Source organism: Scyliorhinus torazame, chromosome 13 (genome assembly GCF_047496885.1).
Source record: "Scyliorhinus torazame isolate Kashiwa2021f chromosome 13, sScyTor2.1, whole genome shotgun sequence".
Lineage (NCBI taxonomy): Eukaryota > Metazoa > Chordata > Chondrichthyes > Carcharhiniformes > Scyliorhinidae > Scyliorhinus > Scyliorhinus torazame.
The window spans coordinates 56,687,963-56,707,646 of record NC_092719.1 but is presented as its reverse complement, the minus strand read 5'-3'; the positions used below and the strand labels follow the sequence as shown (position 1 = coordinate 56,707,646).

The 19,684-nt window shown below is 42.8% G+C and overlaps 1 protein-coding gene across 2 annotated transcripts in view; it reads left to right on the top strand.

The window, feature by feature from the left end:
• apaf1 (apoptotic peptidase activating factor 1) overlaps nucleotides 1–19,684 on the top strand; it is a 311,250-nt gene that overhangs the window by 226,682 nt on the left and 64,884 nt on the right. For both annotated transcript variants that reach the window (XM_072471565.1, XM_072471564.1), the window contains 2 exons: nucleotides 6,413–6,532; nucleotides 14,677–14,805. In XM_072471565.1, coding sequence (XP_072327666.1) covers nucleotides 6,413–6,532; nucleotides 14,677–14,805 — 249 coding nt within the window. The remainder of the gene's footprint in view (nucleotides 1–6,412; nucleotides 6,533–14,676; nucleotides 14,806–19,684) is intronic.

Genomic DNA, 19,684 nt, shown 5'->3' with positions numbered 1-19,684 from the left:
AGTTTCTTTACTGGAAATAAGCTATGCTGCCGAGACTTCTGATCCGTCATTAACACTTGGAGGATAATTAATAAGACTCTGAAATAAATCAAGGAACCTGATGGGTCAGATGTCAAGGCCCTCTCATCCCAACTCTGACCGACCAAAACAAAGACTTGAAAAACCCACCACCAAAGAAAACTATTTAAATTTAACAAACTACCTCCTCCCCCCACCCCATCAAGGCAGTTCCTTCCTCCATTAAGGAACTTAACCTGAAGACAATGTATGGTATGACCCCAACTTGGCAACAGCTAATTTCTCGGACCTTTTGGAAAACCAGTGTCTGAAACTATCAGACAACACAGCTGATATTGTAAATAATTCCCAGTTTGGATGACTCATGGAAATTAAATTATTCTCCGAAATTTGAGAATTGCTATGAAGACAACAGGCCAATGTAACTCTCACTGTCCTGTCTTCTATCACATGGATGCATACAGAGTTATTGATTAAACGGAGGAGACATCAAGCAGGAGAGCATCCTAAAATGGTTACAGCACAGAAGGATGCTTTTCGGCCCGTTTTGACCTTGCCGGATCTCTGCCAGAATAACTCATTTAGTTCCACTCGACCGCCCTTTCCTTTCCCCGTGGACCTCTAAATTCTTCATCTTCAGATGTTTATCCAATTACCCTTTGAAAGCCACGATTGAACCTACCTCCACCATTTCAGATCGTAACTGCTCACTGTGTAAAGAAGTTTTACTTCATGTCGCTATTGGTTCTTTTGCTAATCACCTTAAATTAGTGTCTCCTGGTTCTGGATCCTTCCACCAGTGGGAGGAATTTTGCTCTACTCTGTTTAGATGCCGCATGATTTTAAACATTTCTATCAATCTCCTTTCAACCTTCGCTAAGGAGAGCAACCCCAATTTCTCTAACCTATCCACGTCAAATCTTGTCTGCGCTTTCTCCAAAAAGTTTGCATTCTTCCCAAATGTGTTCCCCAGAATTGGACACAATACTTTTTAGTTGAGGCCAAACCAGAAATTTATAAAAGTTCATCAGAACTTCCTTGCTTTTGTATTCAGTACCTGTATTTATAAAGCTGAGGATTCAAATGCCTTTGAATGCTTTCTCATGCCATCTTTAAAGATTTCTGCATGTATGCCTCTGGATCTCTCTGTTCCTGCATGTTCCTCAGATTCATACCCTTTATTTTATATTGCCTCTCCTCATCCTTCCTACCAGAACGTATCACTTCACACTTCTCTGCATTAAATTTAATCTGTCATATGCCCATCCATTCCACTAGCCTGTCTATGACCTCTTGACGTCTGTCATCAGCCTCCACATAGTTCACTCCCAGGTCTTGTGTAATGTATAAGTGTTGAGATTGTGTGTTACACATCAGAAATCTAGGTTATTATTATATTTTTTAAAAGCAGCTCTTCTCATACCAAACCTTGGGGAGCCCCAATGTATATCTTCCTCTATTCCAAAAAAACAATTGTGTTTCCTGTCACTCAGCCAACTTTGTATCCATACTGCCACTTTCTCTTTTATTCCATGGGCTTCAAGTTAGCAGGCATGTCCCTTCTGTGTCACTTGATCAAATGCCTTTTGTAAGTCCATATGCCCCACATTGAACATATTACCCTCATCAACCCTCTCTGTTGCCTTATCAAAACACTTTCCCGCCTTATCCCCGTAATCCTTGATACCCTTACTGATTAAATATCTGTCTATCTCAGCCTTGAACATACGTAATGACCCAGCCTTAACAGCCCTGTGCAGTAAAGAATTTCACAGATTCATTACCCTCTGAGAGATGAAATTTCCCCTCATCTCTGTCTTTAATGGGTGACCCTTTACTCTGAGATTATGCCCTTTGGTCTCAGATTCTGCTATGAGGAAACATCCTCTCAGCATCTATCCTGTCAAGCCCCGAGAATCTGTTGTGTCGCAATTAGGTCACAGGGGCAGTTCATTCATTTACCTTTCCTCAGTTTTGCGAGGTTACAATTTACCATATAAACGTATGAATAAATATTTTATGCGGAGATTCAGAAAAATATGTCTTGACATCGAGAAACTGTAATGATACTTGCTGTTGAATAATGGTTGAACAGAATTTTTTTATGAGGCTCACTGTGTGCCAGTAGATGTACTTTTTGCTGATGGCTTATTATATTCTCCATTGGCAGAAATCAAAGTGCCACCCAACCTAAATAAATAAATAACCATTAACACTGCAATGAAGTTACTGTGAAAAGCTCCTAGTCCCACTTGTCAACATTTTGTCCATAGCCCTGCCGGTTATGGCACCTCAAGTGCACATCCAAGCACCTGTTAAATTAGGTGAGTGTTTCTGCTTCTACCACCCTTTCAGGCAGTGACTTCCAGACTCCTACCACCCTCTGGACGAAAAACATTTTCCTTACCACCTCTCTCATCCTTCTACCAATAACCACATCTATGCCTCCAAGCCAATGACCCGTGTGCTAAGGCCCTTCCCATTCACTCTATCCAGGCCCCTCACAATTTTGTACATCTCAATCAAATCTCCCCTTAGCCTCTTCTGTTCTGAACAGAACAGCCCTGCCTGTCCAATCTTCCCTCAGAGCCAATTTCCCAGTCCTGGCAACATCCTCGTAAATCTCCAGTATACCCTGTGGTGCAATCAGCTCAGTAAAAAGATGATCAGGACTGCACACAGCATTCAAGTTGTGGCCTAATTAATGTTTTGCGTAGTTCCAGCATAACCTCCCTGTTCTTGTATTCTATGCCTCACTGATAGAGGAAAGTCTGCCATGTGCCTTCTTAACCACCTTTTTGACCTGTCCTGCTACCTTCAGAGATCTGTGGACATTAACTCCAAGATCCCTCACATCCTCTACACCTCTCTACCCTCCCATCCTTTACCTTGTTTGACCTTCCCAAATGCATCACCTCACACTTCTCTGGGTTGAGTTCCATATGCCACTTTTCTGCCCACTTGAGTGGTCATTGATTTTTTTTTTCTTGCAGTCTACAGCTAGCCTTCTCCCTATCAACCAAGTGGCCAAATATGTGTCATTTACAAAATCTTTGACCATTCAGTAATACTGACCCCTGAAGAACCTCACTGGAAACAGCCTTCCAGCCACAAATATTCTAAGAGGTTCAAAGTTTTATGCATCTTCATCACTACTTGATTTTATATTCTCTCGATACAGAGACACATTTTATAGTAATAAATGGAGCTCTGATTCATTCCGGAATCCAGCTCCTGCTTACTGCTCAGAACATTCTGAATTAACACTTGGACAAGTTTGACCTACAGTGCTTTAAAGTGGTGCTGAAGTGAATACATTGTTGCACAAATTGGCACTGGACTCTCTATCTGCTTTCGAACCAGCACATTTCTCTATCTTTGCACTTCTTTAACTGCTGGTTTCTCATGCATGAAATTCCCCGATGCTTGTGTATAGACTGCAATAATAAAGGCAACGTGCATGAATGTATAAATAAAGTAGGCATTGAGGCACCCAGCAATTTATTGCCCATGTGAATTTGACTGCTGAGCTTGGATTCCAGATCTGGGTCACAACCATGTTAAAAGAAAACTGATTTTAAAATAAAACACAAGATCACTGCAGGCAGTCTATTTATTTCCATTTCTTTTAGTGCATAGGGTTGTAGCGATTACATTCCATTGTAAATTTCTATTTATAGCTCCAGTTTCACTGTGAACAAGTTGTATTTAAATCCTTTTGAGCAAAACTCTATCCGACATCAGAAATCGTGCATGTCAGAGCACTGAGGACATTTTCTGCAAATTGGAGCTATGTGCCTTAAGCATTTAGATGTACTTATCTAAAATGTGGAATTTGTTTTTATCGGTTTTGGATGCAAGTGTAAGTTGAAGCATGAGACTTTATCATGAAAAATTGGGTGTCAATTCAGGGATTGGGCTTGGTTTCACGGTCGACAGTGAAGCAATGACTCTCTTCAATGACCTCAGAGAAAGCTCTTCACAAACGTCCAGTGATCTAAGTGACGTTGATTTTCCCTCCCCTGCCATAGTGTGAATCTGGCACCAAGCCAAGGGTAACTCCAGGCATCCAACAATAGTGCCACCATGATGCAGGGTAACCACCTAAACAGATCAAAGTATTCGTACAGACCGTAAACCTAGAAATTCTTCTCTTTATTGAGAAGTTTGCGATCAACAAATAAAATGTTACGTTATCCGAGACACTGAAGTCGTTTGACAGTAATTATCAACTTAGTCTCCTGTTAAAATCCCAGTTACATCTCATTCAACAAAGCTTACCTTTTTTCAAGGAGGTTTATACAGCGAGAAGAGACAACTATGATTGCAAGTTGTCATCAGTTCAGTCATTCCCAATTGGTTGCATTCTGATGGGGCACCCATTGATGAAGTATGGAATCACTGACAGCAACTTCTGGATTTCCACTTTAGCTGCGCATGTGGACTCCAGAAGTTGCTGTCAGTTTCAGAGGAGCAATGGAGGTGAGCACTGATGGTTTCACTATCATTACTGTTGCAAAATCTGGATCATTGTCAGTTCAATAGGTTCTGATAATTGCATTGCTGCACCAAAAGTGGTTAGAACTGTCAAAGTTCATGTTCTTATTCTTGGAAAAAAAATCAATCTGAATCCACTGAGACATTAATGGAAAACGAAGGGCAAATCATATTTATGTAGCAGCCTTTGTATTCTTAGAATGCCCCAAGCCAACTACCAACTCAAGCAAGTTAATCAGGGATGACCTGAATACAACAGCATTGGTACCAGCGTCAAAATTTCACTTTCAATTGGACTCTCATGTGCAGTCATTTCCCAGAGAGTAGGTTCCATTACTATTGTATCGCTGACTGACAGAAAGGGCCTCTTTTCTGCCCAGTCAACCATTATATAGCATTGCAATGGGAAAGGGAGAAAATAAAATGGAAAATTATCATCAGGCGCCACCTAAAATAGTTTAGCTACTCAACAACCATTTCAAAAGTAAGCATGAATGTAAAAATTGTGTTGGGGCAGAGTGTAAATATGAACAAGTATGAAAACTTGATAGAGTTTTTCGAGGAGGTCACTAAGATGATTGATGCAGGTAGGGCAGTAGATGTTGTCTATATGGACTTCAGTAAGGCCTTTGACAAGGTCCCTCATGGTAGACTAGTACAAAAGGTGAAGTCACACGGGATCAGGGGTGAGCTGGCAAGGTGGATACAGAACTGGCTAGGCCATAGAAGGCAGAGAGTAGCAATGGAGGGATGCTTTTCTAATTGGAGGGCTGTGACCAGTGGTGTTCCACAGGGATCAGTGCTGGGACCTTTGCTCTTTGTAGTATATATAAATGATTTGGAGGAAAATGTAACTGGTCTGATTAGTAAGTTTGCAGACGACACAAAGGTTGGTGGAATTGCGGATAGCGATGAGGACTGTCGGAGGATACAGCAGGATTTAGATTGTCTGGAGACTTGGGCGGAGAGATGGCAGATGGAGTTTATTCCGGACAAATGTGAGGTAATGCATTTTGGAAGGTCTAATGCAGGTAGGGAATATGCAGTGAATGGTAGAACCCTCAAGAGTATTGAAAGTCAAAAGATCTAGGAGTACAGGTCCACAGGTGATTGAAAGGGGCAACACAGGTGGAGAAGGTCGTCAAGAAGGCATACGGCATGCTTGCCTTCATTGGCCGGGGCATTAAGTATAAGAATTGGCAAGTCATGTTGCAGCTGTATAGAACCTTAGTTAGGCCACACTTGGAGTATAGTATTCAATTCTGGTCGCCACACTACCAGAAGGATGTGGAGGCTTTAGAGAGGGTGCAGAAGAGATTTACCAGAATGTTGCCTGGTATGGAGGGCATTAGCTATGAGGAGCGGTTGAATAAACTCGGTTTGTTCTCACTGGAACGAAGGAGGTTGAGGGGAGACCTGATAGAGGTCTACAAAATTATGTGGGGCATAGACAGAGTGGATAGTCAGAGGCTTTTCCCCAGGGTAGAGGGGTCAATTACTAGGGGGCATAGGTTTAAGGTGAGAGGGGCAAGGTTTAGAGTAGATGTACGAGGCAAGTTTTTTACGCAGAGGGTAGTGGGTGCCTGAAACTCGCTACCGGAGGAGGTAGTGGAAGCAGGGACGATAGGGACATTTAAGGGGCATCTTGACAAATATATGAATAGGATGGGAATAGAAGGATACGGACCCAGGAAGTGTAGAAGATTGTAGTTTAGTCGGGCAGCATGGTCGGCACGGGCTTGGAGGGCCGAAGGGCCTGTTCCTGTGCTGTACATTTCTTTGTTCTTTGTTCTTTGAAAACTAGCTTTTCCCAGTTGACTGAAGAACGTTGGTTGCCTTGGGGCAGAGCTATGCTCAGAAGTTTCATGTTTAATCCTTATTTATGTTTTAAACATAGGTATGGAACTGGTGCACAGAGGAATGCAAAGTCCTTGAAGGACACACCGAACAAGTGAAAAACTTCAAGCTGTTGAGAGAACCCCAACTTCTGTCCTGGTCTTTTGATGGGACTGTGAAGGTAAGAAATAAATAGCAAAAAATTTTATTTTAATTTGGCTTCAACATATGAAGCCAAAATATGTTGATTTTTAATAAAGATTTCATAATATTACAAAGGAAACTGCTGTAACCTGTCCCGATCCTATTGGCTGGGGACAATTAGTTACTCCATGAGGTAGTTTGGGGAATATGAGCTCCTCCAATGGGCTGGGGGGATTTGCAGGGCAATCATTAGCAGTGCCCCTATATAAATAGAGCTGGCCAGTGGTACAGGCTAGGGAGGGTACCAGTAGTGAACTACAGGTCCGGTGTACATATTGTTGTAAATAAAAGTACTTTCTGTTTGACTCTACAAACGTATGCTGGATTCTTCGTGACTCTCACAAAAGAAGCAACTATTTAGGGAGAAGTAATTTAAATGTAAGATCCTTCACATGACACGTTAAAAAAAAGAATTGTTTACGTCTATAATTGATTCTGGGGAATTTTGTATTTTTTTAAAAAATATATATAATTATTAAAGTTTTTTAACACAATTTTTCTCCCTTACAAACAATAACGCCCCCCCCCCCCCCATAACAATAAAAAAAACGAGAAATCGCGCAGAGCAAGATATATACATGGCAAAATTATATATTTACACAACTTTGTACACTGGCCCTCACCCGTACGTGCCAGTTTCCCCAACCCTTCATGTTATCTCTTGCTCATCCACCCTCCCAGGCAGCCCCCCCCCCCAGGACGTCCACCTTAAATTGTATCAGGCTGAGCCTGACACACGAGGAGGAGGAATTAACCCTACCTAGGGCATCAGCCCACAGACCTTCCTCGATCTCCTCCCCCAGCTCCTCCTCCCATTTACCCTTCAACTCTTCTACCAGCGCTTCCCCCTCTTCTTTCAACTCCTGGTGTATTTCCGACACCTTGCCCTCCCCGACCCATACACCCGAGATCACCCTATCTTGAACTTCTTGTGCCGGGAGCAACGGGAATTCCCTCACCTGTCGCCTCACAAAAGCCCTCACCTGCATATATCTAAAGGCATTTCCCGGGGGTAACTCGAACCTCTCCTCAAGTGCCCCTCGGCTTGCAAACGTCCCGTCGATGAACAGGTCCCCCATTCTTTGTATTTTTTTTTGTTTGGCATCGAGTGTTGGCTTTGAGTATTTAGCTGTTAAGTGCAGCATGTCCATTTGAGGCCCCTTTACCATTGTTACGACAGTGAGGTCTAATACTGCACCAGTGTAAGTTTTTTTTTCTTCTAGTTCCCGTACTTTTCATCATCACAGACTATCTGAGCATAATCCAATTGGACCAGGATTTGATGCCACGGGCCTAGGTGCACTAGAAGCTGCGTATTTCATGTAGCATCAGTGCAGACTTTAATCCTATTATTTTGGGCTCAACTAAAACTCCCAGAATTCAAAGGGTAGAATGCCCTAATCACTTTGACTTGAAGCGGAGCAAAAAGTAAGAAATTGACAGCTGAAGAGTCCATTTATAGAATTCATGAGCTTGATTGAAAGAACTGTGAAGTGGATATGTTGTGCTGATGGAGTAGGAGGCATGCCACATTCTGGAGCCAAAATTGAATTCTATAGTTAGACCAGAAGGCATAGGAGCAGAATTAGGCCATTCGGTCCAACGAGTCTGCTCCGCCATTCAATCATAGCTGATATGTTTCTCATCCCCATTCTCCTGCCTTCTCCCCATAATCCTTGATCTCCTTTTTATCCCCTTATTAATCAAGAACCTATCGATCTCTGTCTTAAAGACATTCAGTGATTTGGCCACCACAGCCTTCTGAGGCTAAGTTCCACAGATTCACCACTTTCTGACTGAAGAAATTCCTCCTCATCTCTGTTTTGAAGGATTGTCCCTTCAATCTGAGGCGGTGCCCTCAGGTTCTAGTTTCTCCTACAAGTGGAAACATCCTCTCCACATTCACTCTATCCAGGTCTCTCAGTATTTTGTAAGTTTCACTATGATCCCCTCTCATCCTTCTAAACTCCATCGACTACAGACGCAGAGTTCTCAACTGCTGCTCATATGGCAAGTCATTCATTACAGGGATCATTCTTGTGAACCTCCTCTGGACCCTCTCCAAGGCGGGCACATCCTTCCTTAGATACGGGGCCCAAACTGCTCTCAATAATCCAAATGGGGTCTGACCAGAGCCTTATACAGTTGTTCTGGATAGTCATGTATTGGGAATTATTATATTTTTGAAATATACAGCCTGCGTTTTTAAAACATTACAAGAACTTGTTAACCTAATAAAACCTCAGCATGAGATATAGTTGGATCGGATCATGCATCTGGAGCATGTGAACTTACCCTACAACACACATTTTGCACACACTGCCATAGTTTCCAGGAATGTTTCACCATTTATTTCCTAAGGAACAAAACTGGTTACCTGCTAATACTTGGGAACCGCTCCCCAATGTAGCAAACCTCACTAATTTCAGTCCCCGTTTCTTTTGAATAATGAGTGCACATTGCCTGAGGCAGGTAGCACCTAGCATTGCACGATTATGTCCTTTCCGACTTGAATATTACCTACTTACTGTTTCCTTATGAGAAACTTTGCTACCTATTTTCCACTTCTCCATGCATACTTTTGAAGTTAAGGTAATATTTCGTTATTCTGTTTCTTGTTATTGCTTACCACTCCAATTATCATCTTTAAATGAACCAGTATTTTTCTGTCTTGTTTACTTGTTTATGGGGGTATAATTGAATAAAATCTTCTAAGTGGTTCTTGGTTTCTCTGTCTTTTTGACATGCCCTAGTTTGCTTTCATGTTTTGAATGCTGCCGTCTTTACCATTGATACAACTCTGTTCTATTATATCTCAAGATCTTATTGATGTGTTGGGTGTTCTGGATCACATACAGGTCACCAACACGTGAAGTAGTGCAACACTACTTTATTAAAAGGTTAACTATTTAAACATACTTGAACTGTGGGTAAATACGATACCAGCTTTAACTAAAGACCTTTGCCTTGTCCTAACCAGTTGATGCACTCAGCACATGGTGAATGTCTGTGTTACAGGTTGTGAGCTCTGTGCTCCTAGCTAGCTGCTACTCGAATGAGCGGGAACTCTGATGTCCCCTGTCTTTGTAGTGCGTTGGCTCTCACTGGTGATTGGCTGTGGTGTTGTGTATGTTGATTGGTCCCACTGTGTGTCCATCAGTGTGTGTCTGCACCATGATATATGATATACTGGTGTGTATTATGACATCCCCCCCTTTTATATATAAAAATGTGCCTGCGTGACAATAAATGGTGTGTGGTGAATGTTCCTGACTACGTGTGTGCGAAATATTTACAGGACTATGTACATAAAACTAAGCTATTTACATGGGAAGGTGCCTGGTGCAGAAAAAAACAGTGTATCACACAAATAACGAGATGAACACTATATACAAACCACTTGAACGATTAAACGGAAGAACAGAACAGACCAGAGAGTCCATTAGTGCAAAGTTCACAAATCAAGTCTCTGAGGTGGGCGACGAATTCTGGTTGACCGCCTCAACAAAGGGGGGGGGGGGGGGGGGGGGGGGGGGGGAGACTGGGGAGGTAGATATACATTTGGGTGCTGGAGAAACAATTACAGTGGGCAATACTCTATTGGGTCTAGTGTGTGTTGTCACTTGCTTCTCCCGGATGGATTTTGCTGCCGTTGTCGTCTCGCGCTCACCTCCGCTTCAGTCGTTCGTCCCGTCTTTCGCCAGGATTCTCCTTGCTCTCTGTTCCTGTAGATGCCAAGTTTGTTATCATTTCCCATGCTCTCCTTCCGGCTATTATTTTCCTGCCCCCCCCCCCCCCCTCACCTCCCTGGTTCTCCTCTATTGTTCCCTGTCTCTTCACTCTTTTCCCTCCCCTCCCCCCATCTTCCCTCCCTCCTATGGTTCGCCTTTCTTTCCTCTTCGGTTTAGCTGTTCTCTCTCTCCCCCCCCCCCGGTCTATCTCTCCCTCTCATGCCATGGCTGCTTTCCCCTGATTCTTGGCTACCTGGCTATCCTTCTGCTTGTTCGTTGGCCACAAACGGGTCCCGGAACAATTGGGTGAATGGCTCCACCGTTCTGTGGAAGCCGTCGTCTGATCCTCGGATGGCGAATTTGATTTTGAGAGGTCGGACAGCCAGTCTGCAGCTGGCTGCTGCTGACCGCCAGCCGAACAGGATTCTAAGGCGGGCGATCAGGGAGGCAAAAGCAAGGGCATCCGCCCTCCTCCCCAAGAATAGATCTGGCTGGTCTGATACCCCGAAGACCGCCACTTCCGGGCATGGCTCCACCCTCATCCCCACCACTTTGGACATTGCCTCGAAGAAGGCTGTCCAATACCCCGCAAGTCTGGGGCAGGACCAGAACATGTGGGCGTCTTTGGCCGGGTCACCTTGGCACCATTCACATCTATCCTCCACCGCCGGGAAGAACCTACTCATACGGGTTCTTGTTAAGTGGGCTCTATGTACCACTTTTAGTTGCATCAGGCTGAGCCTTGCACACGTGGAGGTGAAATTGACCCTAGTGCTTCGCTCCAGAGTCCCCACCCTATTTCAATCCCCAGGTAGTCCTCCCATTTCTTTCTTGTTGTGTCCAGTACAGTGTCGGCCCTTTCTACCAGTTGGTCATTCATGTCGCTACAGTTTCCTTTATCTAGTATGCTTGCGTTCAGTAACTCTTCCAGTAATGTCTGTCGTGGCGGTTGTGGGTACGTCCTTGTCTCCTTTCGTAGGAAGTTTTTGAGTTGCAGGTACCTTAGCTTGTTCCCCCTGGCTAGCTGGAATTTCTCTGTCAGTTCGTCCAGTGTTGCGATCCTGCTGTCCCTGACTGTCAGTGTCCCTCCGTCCTGTCCCCACGTTTTGAAGGTGGCGTCAGTCAGCGCAGGTGTGAACCTGTGGTTGTTGCAGGTGGGAGTTTTGTCCGACATTTTGGTCAGACCAAATTGCTGCCGTAGTTGGTTCCAGGACTGGAGGGTGGCAGCAAAGCCAATGTTTGTTGCCCACCCCTAATTGCCCTTGAACCAAGTGGTCGTTTCAGAGGACAGTAGACGGGACATGAGGAAGAACTTTTTTTATACTAGGGTAGTGGTTGTCTGAAATTCGCTGCCCGTTTGTGGTGGAGGCAGAGACCCTAAACTCTTTTAAGTATCTGGATCTGCACCTTAAGTGCTGTAAGATACAGGGCTATGGACCAGGTGCAGGAAGGTGGGATTAGAAAGGGCACCAGGGTGTCCTTGGGCTAGCATGGACAAGATGGGCCAAATGTCGTCCTCATGTGCTGTAAATATTCTATGGTTCTATGGCAGTTAAGAGTCGAGCACAGTGCTGGGTTCTGGAGTCACATAATAGGCCAGGCAGGCAAGGACGACAGATTTTTCCCTAAAGGACATTAGTGAACCTGATGGGTTTTTAAGACAATCAATAGTCACTATTTGTGAGACCATTTTTCAATTCCGGATGTTATTAATTGAATTTAAATTCCACCAGCTGCCATGGTGTGATGACAGCCCATGTCCCCAGAGGATCATCCTGGGCCTCTGGATTGTTAGTGTTACATCACCTACTTCCCTCAAAGTGAAGCTTAATCACTGTGGAACCATGAAAGAACTGGAGGAAAGGAGACAATTTCTGTACAAAGGATTCTGTTCATAATTTAAATGGTTCTACTGTCTGGAATAGCAAACGGTTCTGCCTATTTGAAACCAAGAATGTTCTCATTTTTAATTTTTAGTTTAGTTATTTCCTCTGCTTTCAGTTTATTTCATGTGTAGAAAAGGAACTCCTTATCCCAGATAGTACAAAACAAGCATAATGTACGATTGTGAAGAGTTCTAACTAGGTAACACCATTGTGAAATTCCAAACATGGTTTTATTCAAATCATGAAACACCAACAGGCTATTAAAACTTCATTAGCTTTTAGGTTAAAACAATGACTTTAAAGTAATTAAATTATTATTACAAACTCTCTTGTGAATTTAAAAGATAGATCGAATAGTTTGCGCATTGCTGAAATAACGTAGATAGGGAGCAAATATACTCAGTATCGAGTAAAACACCCCCCCCCCCCCCCCCCCCCTCCCAAAAGAAAAGTTATACCAAACATTGTCAGCCAACCTTGAGGCTTTTATAGGTCATTACTGGTACTTTATGAAATAAATACTCCACACATGCTGACGTATTCATTTGAAAATGCATTGCTTAACGTCAATAAGTTAAATGTGAACTTCATAGCAAAGAAAATGAGAGATGTCTAGCATTTCAATTGAATGATCATCATTCCATGTTTCAGAGTAGGCATGAACTAATGGCATTTGTGGACTTTGCTTAAAGGCACTGTGAGAAATGGACACTATTGCTAAATGCCAAGATTCTCATGTTCCTATGCTCCTGAGTCCAGCATTGGAAGCATTGAAACTTTGGCAGTCACTGAATGTTTAAAGAATGTGTCAGCTACAGATTGGCTCAGCTCCTGTGGTCAGCAGCAAATGTAGAATGCTAAATTTTCATTATACTTACACTTATTCACAGATTTTGTATGGACTTTAGCACTGCAACTTGCTGTGGCTAGAAAGACACCCTCTGTAGGGGATCTAAGACTAGTGCGAACAAGAGATGCAACTTAGCAAATCAGATTAAAGATTGTTCATTGGGGTGTGCAAAGTCTAAACCAGCGAGTGCAAGTTAGAATATTTAATTCAATAAAAAAATCATGTACAGAAAGTGAAATCAAGAGAAGGGGAAGATGAGATTAAGGAAGAAAGATAAAAATAGATGAAACCTGACAAGGCAGTGGCATAGTAGTATTGTCGCTGGACGAGTAACCCAAAGATCCAGAGTAATGCTCGAGGGACCCAGGTTCGAATCCCACCACAGATAGTGAAATATCAATTCAACAAAAAAAATCTGGAATTAAAAGTCTAATGATGATCATGAATTGTTGTAAAAGCCCATCTGGTTCATTAATATCCTTTAGGGAAGTAAATCTGTCATCCTTACCTGGTCTGGCCTACATGGTACTCCAGACCACAATAATGTGGTTGACTCTTAAATGCCCACAGGGATGGGCAATAATAGGCCACCGGCACCCATAATCCCATGAACAAAGAAAAAAATTTAAAATGTTTTAAAATCTCAGACAAAATTTAAATCAGAAGCAATGCGACTTCACACTTGTAAAAGTTCATATTCAGTGCTGAAGAGTTTAGCAAAAACGAAGATTTAAAACACCTTTAAAAATTCACGTGAATTTGAATGGGAAAACCCCAACTTTGTTGGCGAGTTTAGTTGGCATCTATTACATAAGTACCGTTATTCCCATCCGCGATATGAATGCTGCATCTTCCAACAACATACCTTTGTACCACAGTTCAAGCCTTTATCTTGGAATATTACTTTGGCCAAAGATAGAGGTAAATATTCTTGGGACTGTGAAAATAAGAACTGAACAGACCTAATATAAATAATACGGATTTTCAGATTCTCAATGAGATTGGCTTGTGACCCACATTGGTTGAACCTTATTTGTGAAGGTGCTTGAAATACAATAATCAATTATCTGTTGCTTGTGACCTTTTCACGGTATTAGAATTTTTCTTTCATTTTTGTTTTGCTGTTTAAAAAAAAAATAGCAATGTTTTAGGTTACACCCAAAATATGAATTTGTCTCTTTTACGATGCTGATCGATCTTTGGGACATTTGAAATTTTACACCAAATCTTGAAAAAGAAAATTCCCAATTAAGGACGATTTGGCCAATCCACATACCCTGCACATCTTTGGGTTGTGAAGGTGAGACCCTCGCAGACACGGGGAGAATGTGCAAACTCCACACGGATAGTGACATGGGGCCGGGATTGAATCCGCAGTGCTAGCCACTGTGCCACCCACATCGAATCTTATTGGATTGTACAAATTTAATTAAGTCGATATTTAGTTGTGTGGACTCGGGCTAGTGTGGGGTGTCTAACACGGAGGGAGAAACATTATTCTGTTTGATTCTCATGTTAATCTAAGTGACAATTTGGTTAATGCAGATCTGGTGTAGAATGTTCTCGTTTTCATTTCAGCATAAAACCTTGTTCGTAACCTTTAATTCATTTCAAGGTTGCATTAGACCTCTAACAAATTACTTTTACCATTTAGGTATGGAATTACATCTCTGGCGAGTTGCTGAATAACTACGATTGCCATAAGGGAGCAGCCGTTCTGTCATGTGATGCATCACCCAGTGGCAGTAAAATTGCTTCTGCTTCTGCAGATAAAAGTGCCATGGTTAGTATTTATGTTTGTTTTAAAGTCTGAACTAAATACCTTGATGTTGTCTGTTCAAAAATTGTATCTAGTTTCTGTGTATGGGATAACTGGACGACTGTTGGAAAGTGATGTTAGCCTAATAATTTGTGAGCGACGCAGGCTACAAAAGAGATTAATTTCTGTGAATCAGCAGTTCTAGCTGTACCATACCATGCATTTAGCTACGGTCATTTATCCACAGATTTAAAATCTGATAATTTATTGTTGTATTGTTACGATGTATGTAAAGGGTTGAGCAACAGCAGTGAAAAAATCACACTCGTGTAAAGAACTGATGGTCTTTTTTGTTTTAAGATCCATTATAGGGATGGAGGGAATTTCTACATCATAATTGGACACGCTATAACTGTTCTGAGAATGTAAAATATTGATAATACTAAGAGTGGAATGTTGCTTTATCCACTGCTTGATGGATGCAGAAAATAAAATAGTTTCAGAATGTAAAAATAGGAAGAAGAATGCAGATATAAACATACACAAGCCAGAAAGATACAGCAGTGTCAATATCATAGAGTGTGTATTTGTACATGGAGTATATTATACTCATGTTGCAGTACTAAAACTTAAACTCTTCACATTATTTTTAAAAATAGAATGAATTTGGTCCTAATAGGAGATGAATTGCATATTACAGCATATCGTAGCTAAGGAAATTAAAAATCTTGGTCAAATGTTTAATCTTTAGGCTCATCAAATCCTACTTGACAACTTTCTAAATAATTGCCAGTGATCTACGTTAATTATGTTTATCATCTATTAACATGTAAAGCTTTCTTGGGATTCAGAAACAGTCTGTGTGACCTTTAAGCTCAAACTTCAAGCCCTCCTCAAAACTGGCAATTTAAAGTCATGTTTTGGGTTTTCCAAAATACAATTGTCTGAAATATTTATGAATTGTAAGTTTTGAGTATTTCCATTACTTCAGACCTTCTAAATTGCAAGTTGATGGAGAAAAGCAGACCTCTTCTGCAATGACTGGAGCAATGCCTATGTCCGCTTTGGGTACAGCTCCACTCCTCTACTCTTTTCCCATAGCCCTCTAATTTGTTTTTTGTTAAAGTTGCTCTTGAATCTCCTTCCAACACTTCCAGGCAGTGCATTCCAGATCACAACAACTGACTGTGAAAAAAGGTCTCCTCCTGTTGCCTCTGGGTTTTTTCAGCAATCGTTTTAAATCTGTGTCCTCTGGCTCCTGAACCTTCTGCCATTCAGAGTAATTTCACCATATTTCTTCAATCTAAACCATCCATCATTTTGAACAAAATCTCAACGTTATTATTCTCTAGAACATATAGAACATAGAAAATACAGCACAGAACAGGCCCTTCGGCCCACGATGTTGTGCCGAACCTTTGTCCTAGATTAATCATAGATTATCATTGAATTTACAGTGCAGAAGGAGGCCATTCGGCCCTTTGAGTCTGCACCGGCTCTTGGAAAGAGCACCATACCCAAACTCAACACCTCCACCCAACACCAAGGGCAATTTGGACATTAAGGGCAATTTATCATTGGCCAATTCACCTAACCCGCACATCTTTGGACTGTGGGAGGAAACCGGAGCACCCGGAGGAAACCCACGCAGACACGGGGAGGACGTGCAGACTCCGCACAGACAATGACCCAAGCCGGAATCGAACCTGGGACCATGGAGCTGTGAAGCAATTGTGCTATCCACAATGCTATCGTGCTGCCCTTAAGAACAAATAAATCTACACTATATCATTTTACCGTCATCCATGTACCTATCCAAAAGCTGCTTGAAGGTCCCTAATGTTTCCGACTCAACTACTTCCACAGGCAGTGCATTCCATGCCCCCACTACTCTCTGGGTAAAGAACCTACCTCTGATATCCCTCCTATATCTTCCACCTTTCACCTTAAATTTATGTCCCCTTGTAATGGTGTGTTCCACCCGGGGAAAAAGTCTCTGACTGTCTACTCTATCTATTCCCCTGATCATCTTATAAACCTCTATCAAGTCGCCCCTCATCCTTCTCCGCTCTAATGAGAAAAGGCCTAGCACCCTCAACCTTTCCTCGTAAGACCTACTCTCCATTCCAGGCAACATCCTGGTAAATCTTCTTTGCACCTTTTCCAGAGCTTCCACATCCTTCCTAAAATGAGGCGACCAGAACTGTACACAGTACTCCAAATGTGGCCTTACCAAAGTTTTGTACAGCTGCATCATCACCTCACGGCTCTTAAATTCAATCCCTCTGTTAATGAACGCGAGCACACCATAGGCCTTCTTCACAGCTCTATCCACTTGAGTGGCAACTTTCAAAGATGTATGAACATAGACCCCAAGATCTCTCTGCTCCTCCACATTGCCAAGAACTCTACCGTTAACCCTATATTCCGCATTCATATTTGTCCTTCCAAAATGGACAACCTCACACTTTTCAGGGTTAAACTCCATCTGCCACTTCTCAGCCCAGCTCTGCATCCTATCTATGTCTCTTTGCAGCCGACAACAGCCCTCCTTACTATCCACAACTCCACCAATCTTCGTATCGTCTGCAAATTTACTGACCCACCCTTCAACTCCCTCATCCAAGTCATTAATGAAAATCACAAACAGCAGAGGACCCAGAACTGATCCCTGCGGTACGCCACTGGTAACTGGGATCCAGGCTGAATATTTGCCATCCACCACCACTCTCTGACTTCTATCGGTTAGCCAGTTCGTTATCCAACTGGCCAAATTTCCCACTATCCCATGCCTCCTTACTTTCTGCATAAGCCTACCATGGGGAACTTTATCAAATGCCTTACTAAAATCCATGTACACTACATCCACTGCTTTACCTTCATCCACATGCTTGGTCACCTCCTCAAAGAATTCAATAAGATTTGTAAGGCAAGACCTACCCCTCACAAATCCGTGCTGACTATCCCTAATCAAGCAGTGTCTTTCCAGATGCTCAGAAATCCTATCCTTCAGTACCCTTTCCATTACTTTGCCTACCACCGAAGTAAGACTAACTGGCCTGTAATTCCCAGGGTTATCCCTAGTTCCTTTTTTGAACAGGGGCACGACATTCGCCACTCTCCAATCCCCTGGTACCACCCCTGTTGACAGTGAGGACGAAAAGATCATTGCCAACGGCTCTGCAATTTCATCTCTTGCTTCCCATAGAATCCTTGGATATATCCCGTCAGGCCCGGGGGACTTGTCTATCCTCAAGTTTTTCAAAATGCCCAACACATCTTCCTTCCTAACAAGTATTTCCTTGAGCTTACCAATCTGTTTCACACTGTCCTCTCCAACAATATCGCCCCTCTCATTTGTAAATACAGAAGAAAAATACTCATTCAAGACCTCTCCTATCTCTTCAGACTCAATACACAATCTCCCGCTACTGTCCTTGATTGGACCTACCCTCGCTCTAGTCATTCTCATATTTCTCACATATGTGTAAAAGGCCTTGGGGTTTTCCTTGATCCTACCCGCCAAAGATTGTTCATGCCCTCTCTTAGCTCTCCTAATCCCTTTCTGCAGTTCCCTCCTGGCTATCTTGTATCCCTCCAATGCCCTGTCTGAACCTTGTTTCCTCAGCCTTACATAAGTCACCTTTTTCCTCTTAACAAGACATTCAACCTCTCTTGTCAACCATGGTTCCCTCACTCGACCATCTCTTCCCTGCCTGACAGGGACATACATATCAAGGACACGTAGCACCTGTTCCTTGAACAAGTTCCACATTTCACTTGTGTCCCTCCCTGCCAGCCTATGTTCCCAACTTATGCACTTCAATTCTTGTCTGACAACATCGTATTTACCCTTCCCCCAATTGTAAACCTTGCCCTGTTGCACGTACCTATCCCTCTCCATTACTAAAGTGAAAGTCACAGAATTGTGGTCACTATCTCCAAAATGCTCCCCCACTAACAAATCTATCACTTGCCCTGGTTCATTACCCAGTACTAAATCCAATATTGCCCCTCCTCTGGTCGGACAATCTACATACTGTGTTAGAAAAGCTTCCTGGACACACTGCACAAACACCACCCCATCCAAACTATTTGATCTAAAGAGTTTCCACTCAATATTTGGGAAGTTAAAGTCGCCCATGACTACTACCCTATGACTTCTGCACCTTTCCAAAATCTGTTTCCCAATCTGTTCCTCCACATCTCTGTTACTATTGGGGGGCCTATAGAAAACTCCTAACAAGGTGACTGCTCCTTTCCTATTTCTGACTTCAACCCATACTACCTCAATAGGGTGATACTCCTCGAACTGCCTTTCTGCAGCTGTTATACTATCTCTAATTAATAATGCCACCCCCCCACCTCTTTTACCACCCTCCCTAATCTTGTTGAAACATCTATAACCAGGGACCTCCAACAACCATTTCTGCCCCTCTTCTATCCAAGTTTCCGTGATGGCCACCACATCGTAGTCCCAAGTACCGATCCATGCCTTAAGTTCACCCACCTTATTCCTGATGCTTCTTGCGTTGAAGTATACACACTTCAACCCATCTCCGTGCCTGCAAATACTCTCCTTTGTCAGTGTTCCCTTCCCCACTGCCTCATTACATGCTTTGGCGTCCTGAATATCGGCTACCTTAGTTGCTGGACTACAAATCCGGTTCCCATTCCCCTGCCAAATTAGTTTAAACCCTCCCGAAGAGTACTAGCAAACCTCCCTCCCAGGATATTGGTGCCCCTCTGGCTCAGATGCAACCCGTCCTGCTTGTACAGGTCCCACCTTCCCCAGAATGCGCTCCAATTATCCAAATACCTGAAGCCCTCCCTCCTACACCATTCCTGCAGCCACGTGTTCAACTGCACTCTCTCCCTATTCCTAGCCTCGCTATCACGTGGC